The 17,989-nt window shown below is 59.4% G+C and overlaps 3 protein-coding genes across 11 annotated transcripts; 1 reads left to right on the top strand and 2 right to left on the bottom strand.

Annotated features, from left to right (window-relative positions):
- Nucleotides 1–2,955: 2,955 nt before the first annotated feature.
- On the bottom strand, nt 2,956–7,930 carry ISG20L2 (interferon stimulated exonuclease gene 20 like 2). Of its 3 annotated transcripts, none has more exons than XM_039867265.1 (4): nt 7,794–7,930; nt 6,398–7,212; nt 4,412–4,631; nt 2,956–3,806 (listed from the first exon to the last, which is right to left on the bottom strand). In XM_039867265.1, the coding sequence occupies exons 2-4, from the start codon at nt 7,097–7,099 to the stop codon at nt 3,550–3,552; spliced, it is 1,179 nt and encodes a 392-aa protein (XP_039723199.1). In that variant the 5' UTR covers nt 7,100–7,212; nt 7,794–7,930; the 3' UTR covers nt 2,956–3,549. The 3 variants fall into 3 exon arrangements, with proteins under 3 accessions (XP_039723199.1, XP_039723200.1, XP_039723201.1); XM_039867267.1 differs by having other exon boundaries at nt 3,575–3,806; nt 4,431–4,631; XM_039867266.1 differs by lacking the exon at nt 7,794–7,930 and having other exon boundaries at nt 6,398–7,782.
- On the top strand, nt 7,821–13,827 carry METTL25B (methyltransferase like 25B). Of its 4 annotated transcripts, none has more exons than XM_039867262.1 (8): nt 7,821–8,052; nt 10,400–10,524; nt 10,734–10,841; nt 11,289–11,351; nt 11,560–11,703; nt 12,117–12,601; nt 13,022–13,206; nt 13,545–13,827. In XM_039867262.1, exons 1-8 carry the CDS (start codon nt 7,836–7,838, stop codon nt 13,664–13,666), a joined length of 1,449 nt encoding a protein of 482 aa, XP_039723196.1. In that variant the 5' UTR covers nt 7,821–7,835; the 3' UTR covers nt 13,667–13,827. The 4 variants fall into 4 exon arrangements, with proteins under 4 accessions (XP_039723196.1, XP_039723195.1, XP_039723197.1 ...); XM_039867261.1 differs by having other exon boundaries at nt 10,689–10,841; XM_039867263.1 differs by lacking the exon at nt 7,821–8,052 and adding an exon at nt 8,218–8,493 and having other exon boundaries at nt 10,649–10,841.
- MRPL24 (mitochondrial ribosomal protein L24) lies at nt 13,805–17,721 on the bottom strand. Of its 4 annotated transcripts, none has more exons than XM_039867272.1 (7): nt 17,488–17,721; nt 16,930–17,227; nt 15,317–15,545; nt 15,143–15,238; nt 14,850–14,953; nt 14,452–14,582; nt 13,805–14,363 (listed from the first exon to the last, which is right to left on the bottom strand). In XM_039867272.1, the coding sequence occupies exons 2-7, from the start codon at nt 17,013–17,015 to the stop codon at nt 14,227–14,229; spliced, it is 783 nt and encodes a 260-aa protein (XP_039723206.1). In that variant the 5' UTR covers nt 17,016–17,227; nt 17,488–17,721; the 3' UTR covers nt 13,805–14,226. The 4 variants fall into 4 exon arrangements, with proteins under 4 accessions (XP_039723206.1, XP_039723208.1, XP_039723207.1 ...); XM_039867274.1 differs by having other exon boundaries at nt 17,018–17,227; XM_039867273.1 differs by lacking the exon at nt 16,930–17,227 and having other exon boundaries at nt 17,488–17,715.
- Nucleotides 17,722–17,989: the final 268 nt, after the last annotated feature.

The raw sequence follows: 17,989 nt of genomic DNA, 5'->3' as shown, positions 1-17,989 counted from the left end.
GCGCCCCCACTCCAGACATTGTTCCGAGCTCCGAGGACGGCTCCGAACTGCTCCGACCCAGACCCCGCCCCTCACCCTCGTCCTCCGGGCCCTCTCTGTGGGCCTCCTCTGGGTGCATCTCCCGGGCGTGCTCCCACCTGTCTGAGTCCTCTCGTAGGCCTCTTCCGCCAGCAGCTTGGAAGTAGGGGTATTGCCCGAGACTGTGACCTTGACCTTCTGCCCACCTTTGTACGCCTTCGCCTGCAAAGGCCTCACCCCATCACCCCGCCTTTGGCTCTGAGGCTGTGTCCCGCCCCTGGGCTCTTTGCTAAGCTCCAGTTTGGTCTCTCCAGCCGCTGGGTGGACATCTGCATTGGGCTGTCTCCAGGTGCCTTCAAGCCAACCCAAGCGACACCCAAGTCCTCCTCACAAACCTGCTCTTCCACCTGCCATGGCCTCTGTCACAGGGAATGGCGCCCTGCTGTCTTCACTGCAGTTCAGAAATGTCAAGTCCGCCTTTAGGCCTCGTGCCCCGATCTCTTGTTGGTTCTGCCTCCTCCGTGCTGCTCACCTGCATCTTCCCACCTCGCCGGCTCGGGCCTCCGCCTCTACTCATCCCAGTTATTCAAACGGGAGCTCGGCTCCCAGCCCGTCTGCGATCGTTTCCATTGGGCCACCAGCGTGACTCTCACACCAGCCCCCTGCTTTAGATCCCTCCACGTCTCCGGCCAGCGCTGGCCACGGCACCCCGAGTGGATGCACTGGTCCCCCCTCTCCGTGTTGCTGTACGCGGCTCGGGGCCTGGCACAGGGCCTGGCTCGTAGCAGGTGCTCGGAAAGCATTTGAGTGGGAGGATTCCCAGCCTCACCGGGTGCCGCTTGGATGTGTTCACGGCAGAGGGCAGAGGCTGCGGACCGGCACACCGGGCAGGCCCGAGCGCCAGCACCGCCAACCACCAGCTGTTCGGCCCGGGCAAGACCTCCTGCCATTTGTCAGCCTCGGCTTCCTCGGCTGTTAGATGAGACCACCAGCCCCTTCCAGAGAACGGGACAGTGCACCTGAGGGCTTAGCACCTAAGGGTGCCGGACACAGAGCAGCACTGGAGAGAGAGCTGCCACTATTATTGACAGCAATCACCAGTTAAACATCAAGCTTAGGAAAGAATTCGGAGTCTTGATGTTAGAACCATTGAGGCTCCAGGAAGCAGAGTGACTTAATGTCACAGTCTAGTAGTAAGTAGCAAAGTCAAACTTGACACCCGGTGACGAGCAGGGCCACTCTGCCGTTTGGTGGACTTGCTCTCCCTACAGATGAGTAAAGGTGCTTTGTGAACCTCACGGACTGCGGAGTGAGGGCATCTGGGGATCGCCCAGCCCAGCGTGGGGCTATTTGTCTCCTGACCTTGGACTTGGGCTAATTGCCTTGGGGCAAATTCACCACTACAGTAGTGTTGATCTTCCTTGTTGTCCGTTGTGATCACCTCTTAACTGAGTGAGAGAGCTCCCCGCCCCCAGCCTCCCCTAGGTCAGTGTCCTTAGGGTGCGGGGAGGGGCAGCACTATCCCCCGAGATTTCAAAACACTCCCTTTCCCCTTTTGAGAACCACTTTATTAAGGTTTTGGCCATCGAGTGTTTGGTGGATGAGTTCTCACTCACTGCCCTCCTGCGGCTCACCTGCGGTAGGGGGTCCCTGGCTCACCTGCAGCAGGGGGCACGGCTCACCTGCAGTAGTGGGGATGGCTCACCTGGGGTAGGGGGTCCCCAGCTCACATGCGGTAGGGGGTCTCAGCATTAGAAAACACTGTGCCCTGAAGAGAGGGGCCCTTGTTTGAGCTGTTTTGTCAGGCCACGTGCTCCACTCTGACGCTCTCAGATGCGAGGCCGAAGGGACTGGCTGATGGGCTCAGGCGGCAGTCCGCACTGGGGCTGGGCCATCATCGGCTGGACGGCCAGGACCGCGGGGACAGAGGGGTGAGGAGGGGACAGCAGGAAGGACAGGTGATCCCAGGCAGCTGCGCGAGCTGGGCTGACAGGTGTGATGGGAGGAAACGCTGTCATCACTGCAAGGTCCTCTGGTCCCCACTCTTCCTGGAGGTGCCTGACTCTTCACAAGGTGGCCAGGACCAGGGGCCTTTCTGCCGTGGGCAATGGAGCCCAAGAGCCAGGCACCACTTCACCAAGACACACGAAAGGCCAGCTTTGTTCCAGCAACTGGCACCCTGAAACTGACCCCAAGGGAACTACCTCATTCACCGATCCCCATGTGACAGACTTGTGTGGGTATGCCGGTTTTGGGTGTGGACTTCCCAGACTATTCCCCTAGAGGTATGCAAGGAAGCTGGCACCTCTCTGGGAAGTGTCACAGACTTTTCAGATGTCAGCTCAGCAGGAGCCAACTTGCTCAGAGCTCAGCAGCTGCCTGTGCAAGCAGGTCCTGCAGCCGAGGACAGCAGCGTGTCGGGCTGGTGTGGCTGCAGGAACCCCTGCTCAGGCGGCCACGACTGACCCCGGCCCCTGGGGCCGGACGAGCCGCTCACCAGGGCACAAGTCCTGGCAACATCTAGAGTCTGCATCCTCTCATCAGAGTGCAGATGGCACTGCCAGGCAGACCCAAGGCCAGACCTGTGACTCACCCTCCCAAGATGAGGGTGTGAATGGTGGAGGAAGAGCCAGCAGGAGCCACCAGGCTGGAAATGCTAAGCATCCCTCCCACGTGCCCACTGAGTCACTCTCTTGGTCCCACACCCTCCGCTCGCACGGCCTGGGGTGTCCTTTGAGGTGTGCTCCTTGATCTGCAGTGGGGACGAGACGGCACCATGGCACATGGCTACACAGAGCTCGGTCAGCGTGTCACGACCTCCAGAGACAAGGGCCCAGCCGGTGCCACAGCGACCCTGGAACTCGCTCACGGACTTACGGCCCTACCAGACCCGGTGACTAAGTGAGTCAACGTGGAGTTAAAGAAAAAACACCACAATTATTTTTTACATTATAAAAATTTATCAAGGGAATAATGAGTTTTCAGAGGCTTAGTTTAGCAAAGTAAAAGACTAAAAACCATGAAAACATCGTAAGTTATATCTTAACCTACCAAAAGGAATCTAAATTAAAGAAATCCCCTATTGCTTCAGGAAAGAAGCTGCGTCCCGTCCTAACACGGGCCTCACCTGTGCTGCTCTGTGACCGAGGACTACACCTCGGCAGGGCTGGCTCCTCTGGGACTCGGGCTGGGAAGAAAAGGTGACGCCGGGACGAGATGCGGACTGAGATACGCAGCGTGACCACACATGGCGTCGCCCAGGACACTTCTGAGTGAGAGGGAGCTGCGAATGACGTGAGGACGGACGGCGACCACGGGGCCTAAGGCCACCTGGCGCTAGGTGGCGTGGGAAACTGCGCTCCCTGACGCCCTGCCCGTGGACGTCAGGCAGCCTCACGGGGCAGGGCACCTTGGCCCCACGATGAGCACCATTCGAGAGGTAAACGGTACAGGGCTGGGTGCGGACGCGGAGGCTGGCGCCTTCCGTGGGACACGTGACCAGACACAGAACACGACGCCTGAGGTGAAGTTTCAGGGGCTCTTAAGTCTGGGGCGGAGCCTCCCTCCCCCCAACGGTGCCAGCTGCCAGAAGTGTGGGGCTGGCAGAGCCGTCCATCGGTCCCCTGCGTGCGGAGCTGCCTCTGCCCCTCTTGTCACCAGCACCCCGACAGCTGCTAGTCTTTTGGGGGATTCTGGGCCAGGCACTGCTCCCAGTCCACCTCGACCAACTTGTACAGCTCCATGGTGGCCTGGGCGTCCTCCACAGACGAGTGTCCACTCTTCCCAACCTGATCAAGGGGGAAGGGAGGGCGCGATGTTATAAGACTGTTGTCCCTTCCCCACCAGCCCCGCGACCCCACGTGCTGTTTCTGCAGGGTGAGTGGGCTGCAGAGGGCGCTCTGGCGGGCCCCACGCCTCGTCCGATTCCAAGGGTCCAGCTCCTGGGAAATCTGAGTGCTGTCTGCCTCGACTCTTTCTGTGGTGGCTGTGTGTGCCACGTCATTCCAGACTCTATAGGGGCAGGACACACAGTCACAGCCATTTCAGAGCCCCTTAACTCTATGACGCGTCCACACCTTCTTACGAGGCAGGTACCTCTTCCTTGAACGACAAACAGGTGGAATACAGGCGAGGCCCTTGCACCCACTCTGTGGGCTTCAGCCCCCCCACTCCAACCTGCTTCCTCCTCTAGGGGTTCTACACCCGCCCGAGGCTTTGTTCCTTCCCCAAGTACCCTTGGGGACACTGGGAGGTGGCACACGGGGACTGTTGTCCCTGCGTACTGGGAGACAGCCCGTGAGGCCCTGCAGCCGCCTGGGTCTCTCTGCAACCAGAGGGACTGGGCTCAGAGCCTGGACGCGCAGCAGGGCCTGGCGGCACCGGGGACCGCTACCTGGAATGGGAGCCACTACCTGGATGTCCCGGTTCAGCAGCTTCTTGGTGAGGCGCTTCAGGGACACGGTGGCGTTCTCCGGGCAGTCGGCCTTCTGGTTGAGGAGGGGGATGTGGGAGGTGTCGCGGGTGAGGGCCTTGGGGTGGCAGTACTGAAGGGCTTTGAAGTCGTTGTGGACGGCATGCCCCACCACGACCTTCCCTGCGAGGATCTTCAAGATCTGGAATCGGCATGGAAGGGGGGGTGGCGAGGGGGCTCAGGTGGCGCCCTGTGTCCTCCCGGGTCCTTCCCACTGAGCACCCTCCCCCCGAGTTTTCCTCCACTGAGACCCGTCGCCACTGCCCGAGGTGAGAGCAGACGTCTTCAGTGTTAGCCTCACTGGCGGTCCTCACCCTGTCACTGACTCCCACCCCATGACAAGGCTACCTACGGTCCCCAGTCGTGCTAGCGATGCAGATATTTATGCAACCAGAGCGGTTCTGGCTCGCTACCTGAAGCCCTTTAACCATCATTGTTATGCTGGCCTTAGGCACAAGCCTGGGACAGACACAGTCAAACAGGGCTCCTGGGAGGTGACAGAGGCCCCAAGTCATACATGGACAGATATGGTTTTTGAGGGCAGAGGATCTATGGCTTTCATCAGACTCTCAAAATGTTTACAACTCCTAAAAGATGAAGAATCACTTGCGGACTAAGGCCGCAGAGGGAAGGGACCAGGTAGCCATGCGTGTGCGGCTCCGACAGGACGCTGGTCCCACCGCCCCCTGCCGCACCAGGGGTGTCCCCTAGCTGCTCCGGAACCTTATCCACAGTGACTTGGAATCAAGTGACTGCTCACCGCCTCAGGACCCTCAAGTCTGCGGACATGTCACCAGTGAGGACAAGCAAGGACTACGCTGTGGACTCTGACGGCCATTCCCGGAACAGGGCTCCGGGCGGACTGCGGGCGGGAGCAACGGCGCCGGCACGGCCAGCACGTGGCCAGACGCGTCTGGGCGCACCTCGGCCTCGCACCCCAGGGTGGACGCTGCAAAGTGCTTTCTGCTAAGCAGACGCAGCCCAGTCAGCCAGGCATGCCGCTGCTCCTGACTTCACCCGCAGCCTGCTGTCCAGCACCGCCAAGGCCCATCGGCGCGGGGCGGCTGGCTGCCTCAGACCCGCCCCCTCCGGCCCCTCCCAAGCCTTTGCTGTTCCTCTGCTCTTGCGTCCGAGTTCTTGCTAAAACCCAACCATTTCACCCCTGATGAACCTCCTCCGACTGACTGTTCTCTCATAATAGGAATTATTGGAACAGTGTCTGGAAAAGGCAAAGAAAGCGGAGCTGAAGAGACAAAGTGGACCGAGGGCGCCCTCTGGAGGCCTTCCGAGACCAGCAGGCTCCCCACCACTTCCTCCCTAAACCGCCGCGGCTCGCCCCGCTTTCTGTGCGGCTTGTTTGTTGTGCTCCCAGCATCCAGTGCAAGGCTGCAGTGAGGAGGTGTGCTCAACCGGGTGCAACGAGAAGCCGGGCATGCCAGCCCCATGTCTCTCACCCCTCACCGCACGCTGCTTGTCTCAGTGTGCGCACAAGGCGCTGGCTCCACCTGCCAACGTGCTGCCCTCCCCCACCCGTCCAACCCATCACAGGCTCCTCCTTGCTTAGGAAGCCTTCCCCACTGCCCTCGGCTCCAACTGTACAAGGCATCTCCAAACTGAACCCTCTGGCCCTGGCACTCATGCCTGTGCTCTGCCCCGCACTGGCTGTCATTTCTCGGTGTACGTCCCCAGTTCTGCAGACCAGGATTCTGCTCGGGACCTAAAGCAAGCCCTAGCTAATGAGTCCGTTACGCCGGCTAACTGGAACTGTGAACTTTCACCACGCCTTACCCCAACAGGAAGCCTTCTTCGTCAGCGACGTTCCACTTCCTCCTTCCCTCCATCCGCAGTCCTCTGGCGCCCTCCTTCCCCACCCACCTCGCTGCTGCCATCGCGCCCCCTGCACCTCACCTGGCTCCGCGCAATCTTGAAGGGTGTAGCATTCACCATGTGCTGCTTCCGGATGCCACTCCACCTGGTGCGGTAGTCCACGATGTGGCAGGGGGGCAGGATGTACTCATCGTAGAGCACGTCTCCGTTGTAGTTGACGATGCTGCATCGAGCCAGAGAGCTAACATGGCCCTTGGGTCCTGTGCCCACCATTTCACAGTCAATCGCCACCATCTTCTTTGGCACTGTCTGGGAGGCTCCAGAGCATGTATTCTCCAAATGAGCCTGGGTGGAGTTCTGCGGGGCATTCTTCTGGGGGCGTGTTGGGTGGCTCTTAATCTTTGGAAGGGCACTCTGGAACTCCCCCAGCAAATCTACTTTAGCCACAGAAGAACCATCCTTCTGGGACGGGGCCGGGGTCAGCCAAGGCACGGCAGTCTTCTTGTCCAGGGACTGCTCTGACCCACTGCTGGAGGCGGTGGCCTTCTTCTTTGGAAGGGGAGGGACCTTACAAGTGCCATCTGCCCGAGGAGCCTCCCCTTTCTTTGGAGGTTCTGAGTGCAGCTTAGGCGCCTTGCTAAGGGGCTGGTTCTTTTTATTCAGAAAACCTCTCCGTTCCAAGAGCCTCCGCTTTTTGACAAATCTTCGGTGTTTGGCATTCCCCTCTAACGTCTTTTTGGGAGGAGGTTCGCCGAAATCCAGATTGAGCAGTAACGTGGACATGAGGATGGTGGATGGCCGAACACCAGTGGGAAGAGTGGCTTATGGATGGAAAGACAGAGGGCTCGCCCCCTGCTGAACCCCGCAGACCAACATCTGGAGGTCTGTAGTGCACCCTGGGGAAGAAAATGAACCTGCTAACGGAGCCCGCAGGCTGGGGAGAGCAGTAAGACCCATCTCCAGGGGACCTAAGGGAGGCGATGCATCAGAGCCCCCTCCCAGATGAGGGGGAAATGAGGAGGGAGACTCGACCGGAAGCCTCACGATTCACCAGCCGTGCGATCTTACGAAGCTCATTTCCCCTCTCTGGGGTCTATCTCACTTGTAAACTGGGGGCTGCTGGGACCAACCAGCTTGAACTCTGGGAGTCTGGGAAGCCAGAACAGGTGAGCTCTGTCACCTGCCCAGGGAGGGAAAGTGTAACTGCGCTCGAAAACAGTGCTGAGTACGGCGTCGATGATCTCTGGGTTACCCAGGCATCCCGAGCGCGGGCCTCACGAACCGAGATACAATTCCAGGTACCCCCTTCCCCCGTCTCCAGGTGGAGGGAATCTCCACATGCATCTCCCCCAAGTCCTCCCGAGGAAAGACCTCTGACAAGACGCGGCAGCAGCGGCGGGGCGGCCGGGGCCGCCTACCTCGGCGAGCAACACTTCGGCGGGCCGGGTCACGGAGCCCGGCCGCCGCCATCACCTACCTCCTAGGCGGTCCCGCTACGACCGGAAGCGCCCGGAACCGGATGCGGAGAGCGGCGGGCGCGGGCGAGGCCGGGGCCGGCAGGCGCGCGGGTTGGAACGCGCCGGGGGCCGGCGCGCGCGCGCCCGCAGCGCCCCCGCCTCGGGGAGCGAGGCCAGGGACTCGGAGTGCGACGGCAGCGGCAGCGGCGGCGGCGGCGGCGGCGGCGTGGGCGGGGGCGGGGGCGGGATGCGCTCCCCGGCCCCTCTGGCGCCGTGGAGGTACAACGCGACGGTGTGCGGGCGCCGCGACCAACGGGGACCGCCGCGCGCCGGGGTCCCGGGCCCACTTCCGGGAGGGGCGGGAAGCGCAGGGCAGGGGCGGGCCCTGGCGCCTCTGTGACGTCACCGCCCCGCCCTGACGCCGACGCCGTCGCGCCTGTGACGTCAGGAGGGCGCCTCGGGTCTTCGCCGCCTGGCGGGGCCGCTGCGGAGCGTCTTCTGCGCGTCGCGCCGGCGGCGAGAGCCCAGCGCGGGTCCCGCACCCCGTGCCGCGGGCGCTGCCTCCCCCGCTCGCCGCGCTCTCGCTCCCGGCGCCGCCGCCGCACCCGGATGCCGGGCGTCTCCGCCCGCGGCCTCTCTCACGCCGAGAGGAGGCAGCTGGCCGCGAACCTCACGCGTGTCCTGTCGCTCTACCGGTCCCTCCTGGACGCCTACATCATCGTGAGGCCACGCGGGTGTGGGCGGGGGGCCCCGGTCGCGCTTGTCTCGGTGCCCGCAACAGGGAGAGAATCTGGAGAGGTAGCCTGATGGCTTTTCTCCCCCGAGTTTCAGTCTGTGTTTACCAGAAGGGGTTAAAACTGGGGCGATCCCCCCCCTTTTTTTTTTTACAGATGACACATATTTCTGATGTTAATATTTCTGATATCTAGTTTTTTTTCCCCTGGCCTTTCCAAATGAAAGTACTAAAACGCATGGACACGTGAGCCATGCTGCAGCCACGCTCAGCTCTTTGAACGTGTGAGCCGTTCTAAGAACACACACATGTTCGCTCATCCGCGCGCTGAGTAAATTCCTGGTTTTGTAATGTAATGGACGCCTCCAACCCTGGAATCCGACAGGCTCCGACTAGAAGAATCCTGCCTGCCGTGCTGTGTTAGCCACAGGCGTGAACTAAAAATTCCTCCCAGCCCGGTTTCCCGGCTGTAAGCTGGGTCCCTGTTTGAAGGATCGTTGTGAAGCATCAGTGAGATGTTGTATTATTGCCTCCGAGTCCACTTGTTCAGGCCCCAAACCCAAAATCCATCCTGGATCCTGCTCTTCAATGACCAGTCCCCCCAACAAGTCCTGTTGGCTCCACCTCCAGAGTAGATACCAAATCCACCATTTGTCTCCATCTCCTTGCCCACCCCGCGCCCAGCTACCACCACGCCCGTCCTGGCTTCTTGGCTGATCTGTGTGCCTGCTTCAGCCCCCACATAATCAGTTCTTCACAAGCAGCCCAATGGATCGCTTTAAAGTGTAATCCGGTCATGATACTCCCGCGCTTCTTGGGTGCTCTGAGGAAATCCGAACTCCTTCCCCTTACCTGTGAAGCCCTAGGGGACCCGTGCCCTCCTGCCTCTTGAACCCCATCACATTTCGTTGTCTCCCACATCCAGTCCTGCCCCCTGCACTGGCCTGCCGGCCGCTCGGTGGGTATGGCAGGCCTCTGGGTCTGTGCACTCACAGACCTGCCTGGAGTGTTCTCCGCCTACAGAAAGGTACATTGGTTAAAAGCAGGAATTCTAGTCAGGTTGGTGTCATCCTAGCTCTGCTACTTAATAGCTTTTTGATCTGGCAACCTACTTTTTGATTTGGCAGTCTTATGTGTAAATGGGGCCGCAAAAAGGCTACCTATCTCATAGGGTCGTGTTGGGGATTAAATGTGTTACCACATGTAGAATGTTTGGCACAGTGCCTGGCACGTGATCGTGGTTCGTTTGCCGTTACCTGAACTTTTTTTTACTCGTCTGCTACCTGTTCATCACTCACCTGTCAACTCCTCAGACGAGTCTGCCCTCCTTACTCTCTTTCCAACTCTCCTGTTTTGTTACAGTTTCACTATCTACGTGGCATTTGATGTTACCTGATTTTTTTAAATGTAAACTCTGCAAGAGCAAGAATTTTGTCTGTCTGTCTGGTTCATCATCGTGTTCCCTGAGCCTGGAATGGAGAGAGCGCGATGCATAACCAAAGCTCCAGGGTTTGTGTTGAGCACGTGAAGGAACGAAAATACGTTCTGGCATGTCACGTGTCTGGCCTGTAGGGCGGTAGGTGCTGGTTGGGAACATCCTAACGCAGCGCGTCAGTCCCTGGGGCGTTGGGGATGCCGAAGCGAAGACACCATCCCTCCCCTTCGGTTCAGCTGAGTGGAGAAGCAGACATGTCGATAAGCGGGACGCTGCCGTTAGGAGGAGTGTCCAGAGTGCAGTCTGGGCTCCGAGGAAGAGGGGGAGCCTAGAGCGGGCTTCAGAGAAGAGGTGGCCCGGACGAGGAGGAGGCACCTGCTGGTCGCAGCCAGTGGCCCTGCGCTGAGAGTCGGGAGGGGAGAATGGGCCCGGTGGGAGCTGTGGTTTCCCCTCCACAGGAGTTTTTCACAGACCAGCTGTGGAGCACATTGCCTCGCTCGTGGCAGGAAGCGTTGGATGGCCTGAACCCGCCACAGCTGGCCGCCCTGCTGCTGGGGATGCCCGCGGAAGGGGACATGGTCAGGTATGGGCACAAGGGCCCTGCGCCAGCTGTCACTCGGAGTCTCACGAGGGCTTCCTGGGTTGTAAACTGGTGCCCTCAGGACGTGACGGGACTATTCACGGGGGCCTGGGCCGGGCTATCTCAGGTACAGGTCGGTGTGGCCACTCACCCTGCTGGCCCTGAAGTCCACAGCCTCGGCCCTGGCCTTTACGCGGACACCTGGCTTTCAGACCCCCTCAGAGTTCCTGGAGAACCCCAGCCAGAGCTCCCGACTGACGGCTCCATTCCGAAAACACGTCAGGCCCAAGAAGCAGCACGAGATCCGGAGGCTGGGGGAGGTGAAGAGATGGCCCGGGTTGAGTAGTGTCTGGGGGGCCTGGGGTCTCGTTAGGCTGGTGGGTTACACGGGTGTGGACAGCGTGCGTCACCTGCAGAGCCGGAGCCCTGAGGTCCCCTTCCGTGGCAGGTGTACTAAACATATCGATGCTGTCTTTTTTTTCTCTTAATGTTTTGTCTGGCTTGGTGGGTGGCTGTGTCTGAATCAGTCTCTGTGTCACACCTCAGTCACCGGCCCACGGCTTCACAGAGGGGCTCCTTCCTGGTTGTGCGGGGAGATGGGGATGAGCAAGGAGAGTGGCCTGAGCCTGGGGTCAGCACCCCACTCTGGTCTCCCTGTCCCATGTCATCCACGGCACCCTGTAGCCTCTTCCTCTGCCCTCACGATGGGCGACGGCCCCGGGAATCGGAACGACTGGCCAGGAGACCTTTGTTTCCTCCTCTTTCAGTTGGTGAAGAAGCTGAGTGATCTGACGGGCTGCACCCAGGTTGTGGATGTAGGCTCAGGCCAGGTGAGCCGGACCCCGATGTTCTGGGTGTTTTGAGTTGGAGGGACAGGCCGCTAGAAGGCAGGAGGTCGGGCCCAGGAGTGGTGATGTAAACGGTACAATTGAAGTCTTCTGGGGGCCTGGGACCCAGGTGTCCAGGCCACTGCTGGAGAAGGTGGCAGTGGGTGAGAGCACTGGGCGGGGCTGCCTCTGCCCCCTCTCGTGACTCCAGGGCCATCTCTCCCGCTTCATGTCCCTGGGGCTGGGGCTGAAGGTGAAGAGCATCGAAGGGGATCGGAGACTGGTGGAGAGAGCCCGGCGCCTGGACCGGGAGCTGCTGCACGCTCTGGAGAAGGAGCAGAGGAGGAAGCCGCAGGTGGGCCGGTCGCGCCTGCAGGAGCCGCGTCTGTGCTGGGCTCTGGGCCGAGCGCCCGGGTCAGGTGTCTCTGCCTCGTGAGCCGGCGTGCTCCGTATCTGCCACCCCATTCCCCAGGTCCCCCTTCGCCACCTCCAAGGCACCGTCTAGTCACCCAGTGCTTTCTGCACCTGTGTGCGCTGCTCACAGCCACCCGTGAAGTGGCCAGTCAGGCACCACCACTACCAGTAAGGAAACCGCGGCTCAGATGGAAAAATTGGCAGTTGACACTAATAGACCCAGAGTCTCCCACCTCTGATTCAAGGCCCAGTTTACTCCCACCTTCTTCATTGGAGGGGACACAAAGGACATACCCCTTCTTGTGGCCTGAGGTAGCATGGGGATGGCAAACATTTCCTTTCCTGCATCCGCAGGTGGCGCCCACTGGGCCTCGCCGCTCCCCACAGCACGTGGTTCGGTGGGTGGAGCCCGCGGCCCTGTGCGACGAGCTTTTGCTTCCGCTGGAGCACTCACCTCGGGGTGGCGCCCGCTTGCTGCTGACAGGCCTCCATGCCTGCGGGGACCTGAGCGTCACCTTGCTGAGGCACTTCTGCTGCTGTCCCGAGGTGGTGGCCCTGGCCTCGGTGGGCTGCTGCTACATGAAGTTGAGTGACCCTGGCGGCTATCCACTGAGTCAGTGGGTGGCTGCGCTGCCCGGCTGCGAACTGTCCTATAGGCTGCGGGAGGGGGCGTGCCACGCCCTGGAGGAGTACGCAGAGAGGCTGCAGAGAGCCGGCCCGGGCCTCCGAACCCACTGCTACCGGGCAGCCCTGGAGACGGTCATCCGGCGTGCCCAGCCCACACTCCGGCGGCCAGGCGTGCAGGGCATCCCCAGGGTCCACGAGCTCAAGATCGAAGAGTGAGGCCGGTGGTGGTGGTGGGGGGCCCACTGACGGTCCTGTTTCCCTCTTCCCTCATCCGCCCGCACGCCCTAAGGAAAACCTCAGTCCGCCCGGGGTGGGGTGATTCTGGGTTCTCCGACTGGGGCAGCTCCTGAATGTCTTTGAAAGAGAGTTGTCTCTTTTATTAGGAGACTCTCCTGAGATTTTTAAATGCTAAAAATATGGCTAAATAATTGGATGAAAATATAATTTTGATGGCTAAATAATTGGATGAAAATATAATTTTGGAGCTAGTGGCTATCGGACAAACAGCCAGAGAAACATTTAAAATGCAAACGAGGGCAGCAAACCAGAGTTTGAATCGGATTCGGAATGGGCCGTCTGAGCGGGAGGCGGAGGCTCCTAAAAGCTCACAGCACTGTGCTTGGCTCTGGCAGGTACGTGCAGCGGGGGCTGCAGCGGGTGGGGCTGGATCCCCAGCTGCCCCTGAACCTGGCTGCCCTTCGGGCCCAGCAGGCCCAGGAGAACCGCGTGGTGGCCTTCTTCAGCCTGGCCCTGCTGCTGGCCCCGCTGGTGGAGACATTGATCCTCCTGGACCGGCTGTTGCACCTCCAGGAGCAGGGTGAGGGGTCACGGTGGCGCCCAGTTCATCCTTGGGGATTCTCCGACCCTTATATCAATCAGTCACAGTGGGGCGGGGGCAGGTAACTACAGACTCCCATTGGGTCGCCTCTGGCGTGCATCCCCGAGGTCATTTTAAGTGAGCACCCCAGGACTGCGAGCCTGCCTGTGCAGGGGACAGCCTCCACCCATCTGTACCTCAGGCACCTGTGTTCCTGGTAGAGAACCAGGTCTCGTGTCCTCTGAGCCTCCCCCCGGGAAGGGTGCTCTGCCTGCCTACGGGCTAGACAGCCAGTGTGTGGGCTTCACCCCCTTCTAAGCAGCCTCTGTTTACCCCAGGCTTCCATGCTGAGCTCCTGCCCATCTTCAGCCCTGAGCTCTCCCCCAGAAACCTGGCTCTCGTGGCCACCAAGAGGCCCCTGGGTCAGGCCTTCTCCGTGCTGGAGACTGAGGACGGCTGATGCACCCCGTCTGGACCCCCAGTGCACCCCTCTCCGAGAACCAGCATCCTGCATCCTCCCTGGGGCCTCAGTTCCTCACAGACCTCGGCTCTGTACTCCTCTCTACGTGTTAGGTAACATGTACACAATTGTTTTTAATTTATTAAAAGTTGAAATCTTCATTTTTCTTCTATTTCTGTTAAATACAGAAAAAAGTGGCCCACCCCTTCCCTGAGGTCCTGCCGAGGTATGACAGTTGGGGCTCATCTGCAACCCCTACTGCCCTCAGAACAGGCAGCATCTTGTTACTCAGAGATCCCCACGGGGTGGTGATGGGGGACCTCCGCCCCTTTGGCCCCACCCTTGCGGAGGGCTACCCTAGGGCTGGCCAGCTCCCACCCAGGTTCCAGCTTAACCTCCAACCCAGGCCCCTCCCTTCAGTCTTTGAACCAGGGGTGGGCGCCAGGTGGGTGCTGGCAGACAGCAGCTGCATGCAGAGCAGGCCTCGGGCTGTTTCTTGGCATCGGAGGAGGGGCGCCCCGGCTCTCTGGGCTAGGATGGGACAAGCTGCTCCGCTCGGCTCAGTACCAGTAGACCTTCTTGTGCCGCCGGGTCTCCTCGATCCCCATCGCCTCCATCACCTCCTCCTCCAGCGTCTTCAGACGGGGCACGTAGGTTCTTTCGAGAGCATCTTCCACTGATGTGTCTTTGGGGCCATCTGTTGAGCCAGAGGAAAGATGGGTGGGAGAGCTTCTAGCACCCCTACTCCCGCCCCTGCCCCTCCCCTCACCCCAACCCAGCCTCACCAGTCCACGTTTCAGGGACAATGCCATCCGCTCGGGGAAAGTCCGGTTTGGGGATAATTCTTCCCGACCTTGTGGAGACTCGGACCCGCTCTCCTGCCTCGGTGAACCTCCACTCTATCTCAGTGGGTTTCCTAGTGGACATGAGAGGTGAGCCCGCTCGAGAGCCAGGCCTCCCTGCTCCCCTCCAGCCCGAAATTCAGTGGCTGCTGCCACGAAGGTCACCCACCACCTAACGTCTCTGCTGCCTCTGTACTGGGGTTGCCCGCAGGGGTCATGTCCACGAGATGCCCTCTCAGTCCAGAGCATCTAACCCACCCTTCCCACTGGGTAAAGTGCTTATCGCCTGCATGGACTCCGAGGGTGGGCACCCCTCCACCCAGAGCCCCCCGTGTGCTTGCCTGTCCACAGGGTCCACAAGTTTGACCTGGTTGTGGAGCAGGGGTGCTTCGCTAGGGATCATGGTTCCCCGCTGATCTTTGGTCCTGCCGACATAGCGGAAATGCTGTCCGAGAGAGGGGGTGTCAGAAACCAAGGGGTGTGAAGGGGACTGGCCTAGAGCATCTGGGAGCATCCAGCCCACGTTGGAAAATGGGAGGTTTGCTTGTCTCACCATCCCCGCAGCCAGCCATGCTGCTCTTCAGAGAGGAGCAGACGGGACAGGCTTCCTGAGCCTCCGCCCCACTCCACGTACCGTATTCAGCCCCTCCAGGACCACCCAGTTCCGCTGCCGGATCACTTGGACCACTCTGCCTTGCTTCCCGGCATCCTTGCCTTCTAGGATCTCCACCTGTGGCGATACCTAAAGGTCAGGGAGGGAGGCCTTGCTCCAGGAGCCCGCCACAACTCTGTCCCCTGAAGTCCTCACCCTGTCCCCACAGAAAAGATGCCAGTCTTCATCAGAGATGGGTTCCACAGCCACCGGGCGGCGCCTGCTCCCTGGAGGGTTCCTCTTCTTGTCTGCCAGGGAGCCGGGGCGGCTCATCCCGTAGCGGTAGTTGGGGGGCAGAGTGGCCTTGGACGCCAAGGCCAGCAGGGCAGAGAGACGCATGGTGGAGGCTGACCAGCAAAAGGCCCAGAAACCTTCCTTGTCAGCTCTGGGGTAGACGGACAGAAACAAGGGGGAAAAGCAGAGAAAGAAAGTATTTCTAAGCACGTACTCCATTGCTCAGTGGACCTCATCTCACTGAGTCCCCTACAGGAATTATCTTCACCTTGAGGAAACAGACCAGGTTAAGTGACTTGCCTGTGACCATAAAGCCACTATGCCGGAGAATCGGTATTCAGACTCGTGTCTATCTGACTCTAAAGTCCAGAAAGTTCACTGAAGCCAGGCACCAGGTTATCTAGCTCACCCCTGAATCCAGCAGATCACAGTAGGGCTTGGCACACAGTAGGTACCCAATGAAAAGTCATTAATATGCACGAACAACAGAATAGGAAGAAAACGTAATGGAATAAAACACTGGCATAAGGCGAAAAGGCAGACAGTTACAATGTAAAACAAATGGAAAAGAAACAAAACCTGGGATTAAAATGTTCCTATACCACTTCCAATTCCTATCTTGTCATGAAAACAAACAAACAAACACTACGTGATAAGACAGCTGCTTTTCTAAAAGGGCCAGAGCCAGACTCCAGGATTTCTAGGTCCCACTTTTCGCAACTAAGTCACGTACCGTAAGCCTCCCAGTTTGGGACGATGGATTAGATCAATAAGGGCAAAAAATAACTGCTTCCATGTATCGTTCGTTGCCTGTCCATGGGCACCACGAGTTTGACCTGGTGCCATGCTAACTGCCAGGTGCCATGCTAACTGCTTCCCTGTATCGTCTCATTTAAGTCCAAGGACAACTAATGAAAGGAGGTACCATTAACCCTTTTTTACAGCTAAGAATGAAGTCTAGCTTCAAAGTACAAATAAAGTGCACTATAACAGCACAAAGAGCTCTGGACCTGGGTTCCGGTTCCTGCTCCACCACTGCATTCTGTGACCCGAAGCCACTTAACTTCTGGGCTGTTTTCATCATAAAACTTTACAGGGTTGCTGGTGTCATTCAAATTACTTTCAGTGTCTTAAGGCCAGGTACGGAATGTGATCAGTATTATCCCTTTGGGGTAAATTTTAAAAATAAACATACTGACAAGCATAAATATTTATGGGCAGGAAATAAGAAACAACTAAAGTACTTGTCTCGGGGAGAGGAACTACTTGGGAGAGCTGTTACTTTACGACTAATTCCTTGCCATAACGTTTGCATTTTTTAAATCCCGTGCGTTAAAAGATAAACTACCGGTTTATCTGAACAGGAGATATTGTGTCATTTTCTTCTTTATACTTTCTAAAATGAAAAAAGTCTAATGTTATTTTAATTAATGCTGGCTGAACGTAAGGGCTTCGGGGCTCTCATTCAGAGTCAACAAGTGGCTAGCTAGCACTAGTGAGACAGACAAACGTAATACTGGGAACATCACTATTACTGGCATTTGATCTTCCCCGTAAGGAAGGCGAACAGGAGACAAGGAAACCGAGGCCATGCAAACTGAAGCGACTTGTCCTCGTTCATACAGTTTGACAGGAGCAGAGCCGGTGTTAAGACCCACGACTTGGGTGTGACTGCTGCAAGAAGTCCCTTAACTTCCGCCAATCATGAATCTGAAGCTCTTGGCGGCAGCGGGGAAGATCTCCGAAGCCAGCCCCCTGGATAGATCTCTTCCTTCTTTCCCTCCATATCCCGGAGAGGCTGGAGTGCTCGCCTCAGCGGGGCTTTCGCGCATGCTCTGGAGGAGCGTGCGAAGTAGTGCGTGGAACGTCTGCCCTCAGGCCCGCGCTGCCAAGGCTTCCCCGCCAGCCCTTCCCAGGTGCGCGCGGTGTCCAGGCTCTGGCGGTCTGCAGCACCCGCCCGCTCCAAGCTTCCGGTGCAGGCCGACCTCGGGCGAGGCCACTGGGCCACCGCCGGGGCAAAGGCAGGCCCTTCCCGCACCAGCCTCCCCGACGAGCCCAAAGCCGCCGACGCCTGCGGGCCGCGCGGCCCTCACCTCCTCTTCCCGCCGCGCCGCGGAGCTTCCGCCTGTCACCTCCTGCACGTGTGCCCCGAGCGCCGCCAGCGCCGGGCCTCGACTCTCCAGGAAACGCAGTCTCACCGCGGGCCGGAAGCACACCCCCGCCTGGCCCCTCTGCATGCTGGGAGTCGTAGTCCGCGCCGCGAGGCGCGCTGGGAACCGGAAGTTGGGGCCCGCGGAAGCCAAGACGCGTGGGACCGCGCGAAGCACGCCGGGCGTCGGCCCGCTCCTGCGCCTCTGCGGGCTGCTGGGAGTTGGAGTTTCCGGCGACAACGGCTCCATTTTCTGGTGATCGTGGCTTCCTGGTCGCAGCAGAGGGCCCACCTTTGCAGGCAGGGCCACAGCCGGCGCGCCCTCTGTCGCAGGGGTCCGGCAGATTAAACCTGTCAGGCTTCCTGGAGGAAGGGACGGAACGTGGGCCCGGCAACGACCCAATCACAAAATGTTAAGTCTGGAAGGAGCCTCAGAGGTGATCAGA

This window comes from Pteropus medius, unplaced genomic scaffold, assembly GCF_902729225.1.
Source record: "Pteropus medius unplaced genomic scaffold, Ma_sr-lr_union100, whole genome shotgun sequence".
Classification (NCBI taxonomy): domain Eukaryota; kingdom Metazoa; phylum Chordata; class Mammalia; order Chiroptera; family Pteropodidae; genus Pteropus; species Pteropus medius.
Note: the sequence above shows the minus strand (reverse complement) of the source record. Positions and strands in the feature narration are given on the sequence as shown.

Coding starts and splice junctions, on each gene's coding strand:
- ISG20L2 (XM_039867265.1), bottom strand. CDS start 7,099: ATGTCCACGTTACTGCTCAATCTGGATTTCGGCGAACCTCCTCCCAAA. Junction 4,632..6,397: donor TCAAGATTGCGCGGAGCCAG/GTGAGGTGCAGG, acceptor TGCCGATTCCAG/ATCTTGAAGATCCTCGCAGG. Junction 3,807..4,411: donor GGTAGTGGCTCCCATTCCAG/GTAGCGGTCCCC, acceptor CCCCTTGATCAG/GTTGGGAAGAGTGGACACTC.
- METTL25B (XM_039867261.1), top strand. CDS start 7,836: ATGCGGAGAGCGGCGGGCGCGGGCGAGGCCGGGGCCGGCAGGCGCGCG. Junction 10,842..11,288: donor AGATCCGGAGGCTGGGGGAG/GTGAAGAGATGG, acceptor CTCCTCTTTCAG/TTGGTGAAGAAGCTGAGTGA. Junction 13,207..13,544: donor GTTGCACCTCCAGGAGCAGG/GTGAGGGGTCAC, acceptor TGTTTACCCCAG/GCTTCCATGCTGAGCTCCTG.
- MRPL24 (XM_039867271.1), bottom strand. CDS start 16,240: ATGGCACCAGGTCAAACTCGTGGTGCCCATGGACAGGCAACGAACGAT. Junction 15,546..16,127: donor CCCAAACTGGGAGGCTTACG/GTACGTGACTTA, acceptor CGTCTACCCCAG/AGCTGACAAGGAAGGTTTCT. Junction 14,364..14,451: donor TGTCCCTGAAACGTGGACTG/GTGAGGCTGGGT, acceptor CTGGCTCAACAG/ATGGCCCCAAAGACACATCA.